This window comes from Nerophis ophidion, linkage group LG04, assembly GCF_033978795.1.
Source record: "Nerophis ophidion isolate RoL-2023_Sa linkage group LG04, RoL_Noph_v1.0, whole genome shotgun sequence".
Lineage (NCBI taxonomy): Eukaryota > Metazoa > Chordata > Actinopteri > Syngnathiformes > Syngnathidae > Nerophis > Nerophis ophidion.
The window spans coordinates 2,527,443-2,532,220 of NC_084614.1; the positions used below are offsets into that span (position 1 = coordinate 2,527,443).

A 4,778-nucleotide genomic window follows, 5' to 3' on the forward strand; every position below is an offset into this window, starting at 1 on the left:
GGACCCCGTGAGGTCACCTCAGGAGGAGGAGGTTGTGGACCCCGTGAGGTCACCTCAGGAGGAGGAGGTTGTGGACCCCGTGAGGTCACCTCAGGAGGAGGAGGTTGTGGACCCCGTGAGGTCACCTCAGGAGGAGGAGGTTGTGGACCCCGTGAGGTCACCTCAGGAGGAGGAGGTTGTGGACCCCGTGAGGTCACCTCAGGAGGAGGAGGTTGTGGACCCCGTGAGGTCACCTCAGGAGGAGGAGGTTGTGGACCCCGTGAGGTCACCTCAGGAGGAGGAGGTTGTGGACCCCGTGAGGTCACCTCAGGAGGAGGAGGTTGTGGACACCGTGATGTCATTCAGGAGGAGGAGGTTGTGGACCCCGTGAGGTCACCTCAGGAGGAGGAGGTTGTGGACCCCGTGAGGTCACCTCAGGAGGAGGAGGTTGTGGACACCGTGATGTCATTCAGGAGGAGGTTGTGGACCCCGTGAGGTCACCTCAGGAGGAGGAGGTTGTGGACACTGTGATGTCATTCAGGAGGAGGTTGTGGACCCCGTGATGTCATTCAGGAGGAGGCTGTGGATCCTCCTCTGCATGGCGAGCAGAGTCTCCTCCAGCCTGGACAAGTTCTTCTCCAAAATGGCGGCCGTGATCTGGCGGGCGTGTCCTGCAGTCCTGGTGTCGGCCATCTTGTCCTTCATGCTGTTGGTCACATGACACAACTTTCTTTATGATACCAATACTGCTCCCACACGATATCAGCAGCAACCCGTCATGCCTGTATTAGTATTTAGTGGTGTGGAATGTTGGAAGTGTTTGATGGAGTGAAGACAGAAGAACATTTATCATTAAGCAGCTGGAATGTTGTCTTTAAGTTGAAGTGGAGTGGTCATTGCTTTTTGTGGCCGCTTGGAGACTTTCTAAGAAGTCATTATTTGATACTTCTTTATATTCAATGATTATCACCTTATAGATATTGTGTTTTTAGATGTTAACCAGCTGTCCACTCTACTTGTATCGCACGTGATATCACACACAGTGACCGCACTGCAGGACTGCTTGTATCGCACATGATATAAGTAACCGCGCTGCAGGACTGCTTGTATCGCACATGATATCACACACAAAGTATGTGTGCTGCAGGACTGCCTGTATCGCACATGATCTCATAAGTAACCGCGCTGCAGGATTGCTTGTATCGCACATGATATCACACACAAAGTAAGTGCGCTGCAGGACCGCTTGTATCGCACATGATATCACACACAGTATGTGTGCTGCAGGACTGCTTGTATCGCACATGATATCACACACAAAGTAAGTGCGCTGCAGGACTGCTTGTATCGCACATGATATCACACACAAAGTATGTGTGCTGCAGGACTGCTTGTATCGCACATGATATCACACACAAAGTAAGTGCGCTGCAGGATTGCTTGTATCGCACATGATCTCACACACAAAGTAAGTGCGCTGCAGGACTGCTTGTATCGCACATGATATAAGTAACCGTGCTGCAGGACAGCTTGTATCGCACATGTTATCGCACATGATATCACACCCAAAGTAAGTGCGCTGCAGGACTGCTTGTATCGCACATGATATCACACACAAAGTATGTGTGCTGCAGGACTGCTTGTATCGCACATGATATCACACACAAAGTGACCGCGCTGCAGGACAGCTTGTATCGCACATGATATCACACACTTAGCAAGTGCGCTGCCGGCCTGCTTGTATCGCACATGATATCACACACTTAGCAAGTGCGCTACAGGACTGCTTGTATCGCACATGATAACACACACAAAGTAAGTGCGCTACAGGACTGCTTGTATCGCACATGATATCACACACAAAGTAACCGCGCTGCCGGCCTGCTTGTATCGCACATGATATCCCAGACAGTATCTCACCTGGTCAGCACCCCTGGCTCGGTGGAGTCCCTCCTTTGGTCTCCCAGAGAGACAAAGACCTGGTCCATCTTGCCCATGGCCTCCAGGGCAGTCTGGTGCTCGGTGACGATGGCGCGGACTTCCTCCCTGGCCTGCTGGCCCTGGTCCAGGTCGCTGGAAGAGACCAGGGTCTGCAGGGCCACCATGTTCTGCAGGACCAGCTGGCGGGATTTGGCCAGGTCTTGTGGACCGGCCATGTTGTCCCGGCAGCTGTGGGAGCTGGAGGGCAGCAGGAAGTGATGCGTGCAGTGGGGGGGCGGTGCCACCTGGGGGCTGTCTGCGGGGGGGAGGTGTGGGGGAGACCACCCTGAACCCCAACCAGCGTCCCAGTCCTGCTGGTCCACTTGTCCCGGGACCTCCAGGTCCAAAGACCAGGTCACCACAGGGAAGCAGAAGGCCAGCAGGAGGCAGCTCCGACTTATTGGACCCTGCACCATCTTAACACACACACACACACACACATGCACTTCTTTTACTATTATTTATTTACTATTATAGTATTTGCAATGATATTATTTATCTACTATTACATTATCTACATGACTATTTATTTAGTATTACACTATTAATATATTATGTATTATACTATTTATTTAGTATTATATTATAAATGTATTATTTATTTAGTATTATACTATTAATATTTTACTATTATATTTATTTAGTATTATACTATTAATATATTATTATACTATTATTATACTATTAATATATTATACAATTTATTTATTTTACTATTAATGTATTATATTCAGGCTGGCCTGGGAACGCCTCGGGATCCCCCGGGAAGAGCTAGACAAAGTGGCTGGGGAGAGAGAAGTCTGGGTTTCCCTGCTTAGGCTGTTGCCCCCGCGACCCGACCTCGGATAAGCGGAAGATGATGGATGGATGGATGGTATTATATTTATTTAGTATTGTACTATTAATATATTATACTATTTATTTAGTATTAAACTATTAATGTATTATATTTATTTAGTATTATACTATTAATGTATTATATTTATTTAGTATTATACTATTAATGTATTATATTTATTTAGTATTATACTATTAATTTATTATATTTATTTAGTATTATACTATTAATTTATTATATGTATTTAGTATCATACTATTAATGTATTGTTTATTATACTATTTATTTAGTATTATACTATTAATGTATTTATTATACTGTTTATATAGTATTATACTATTAATATATTATTTATTATACTATTTAGTATTATACTATTAATGTATTTATTATACTGTTCATATAGTATTATACTATTAATATATTATTTATTAAACTATTTATTATTATACTATTAATGTATTATACTATTCAGTTAGTATTATACTATAAATGTCTTATTTATTATACTATTTATTTAGTATTATACTATTAATTTATTATATTTATTTAGTATTATACTATTAATGTATTCATTATACTGTTTATGTAGTATTATACTATTAATATATTATTTATTATACTATTTATTTAATACTATACAATTAATGTATTATTTATTATACTATTAAGTATTATACTGTTAATGTAATATTCATTATACTATTTTTTTATTATTATTTTATTAATGTATTATTATATTTAGTATTATAATAATGTATTTTTATTTAGTATTATACTATTAATGTATTTATAATATTTATTTAGTATTATACTATTAATGTATTATTTATTATACTATTTATTTACTAGTTTCTATTGTACTATTTATTCATTTATTATTTACTATTCTAATATTTGTATTTACTATTATATTATTCCCTATTACTATTTATTTACTATGTATTTAGACTCCAGCACCCCCCATGACCCCAAATTTGACAAGCGGTAGAAAATGGATGGATGGATGTATTTATTATTATTATATTATTTAATAAATACTATTATGATATATTTAGTTACTATTCTATTACTATGCAGAATGATGTCATTAAAAGACCATTTAATGATTTATTCAATATTTTTATTTACAATTATACAATTTTTGCAACACTGTTTATTTCCTATTAAACCATTTCCGATTATAATATTTACTTACTATTATATGTTTTACTATTACTGTTTATTTACTTTCTTACTATTAATAGCCCTGTTAAAAATCTTAATAAAAATAATAACAAATGATGACATTACAGCTTTTAAACATCTCAGCCTGCAAGCTCAGATGAAGACTTCTTCATCTTCTTCTCCCATGAATAAGTCATACACATTATTAAGAACAATAATAATAATAGTAGTAGTAATGATAGTAGTTACAATAGTAATAATAATGCTGATAATAGTAGTAATAATGCTGATAATAGTAGTAATAATGCTGATAATAGTAGTAATAATGCTGATAATAGTAGTAATAATGCTGATAATAGTAATAATGTACTTTACCTTGTGAAGAAGGCCAGCCACAGAAAAGTGTTGAAGTCCTGCTCTGATCCTCGACTGCTGCCTGAAGTCATCGGAAACTATGAATGTTGCTGCTGCTCTCTGATTGGCTGCTGCACTCTCAACACCAACCTTCTCCCCGCACTACGGGAACAAAACAACCTTTTCCAGTAGAGTAGAGGGAACAATTAATACCTTCCCGAGTAGAGGAAGAGAAATAGCATTCTAAAGTAGAGTAGAGGAACAAAAACAACCTTTACAAGTACAGTAGAGGAACAAAAACAACCTATTTAAGTTGAGTAGACAAACAAAACAACCTTAAGTAGAGTGGAGGAACAAAATCAACCTTTTCAAGTACAGTGGAGGAACAAAAACAACCTTTTCAAGTAGAGTAGAGTAGAGGAACAAAAACAACCTTTTCAAGTTGAGTAGAGAAACAAAA

General features: G+C 38.6%; 1 protein-coding gene across 1 annotated transcript; it reads right to left on the reverse strand.

Annotated features, from left to right (window-relative positions):
- Window positions 1-250: 250 nt before the first annotated feature.
- Window positions 251-4,476, reverse strand: LOC133550725 (uncharacterized). The gene is made up of 3 exons (XM_061896726.1): window positions 4,340-4,476; window positions 1,900-2,375; window positions 251-685 (listed from the first exon to the last, which is right to left on the reverse strand). The coding sequence occupies exons 2-3, from the start codon at window positions 2,373-2,375 to the stop codon at window positions 517-519; spliced, it is 645 nt and encodes a 214-aa protein (XP_061752710.1). The 5' UTR covers window positions 4,340-4,476; the 3' UTR covers window positions 251-516.
- Window positions 4,477-4,778: the final 302 nt, after the last annotated feature.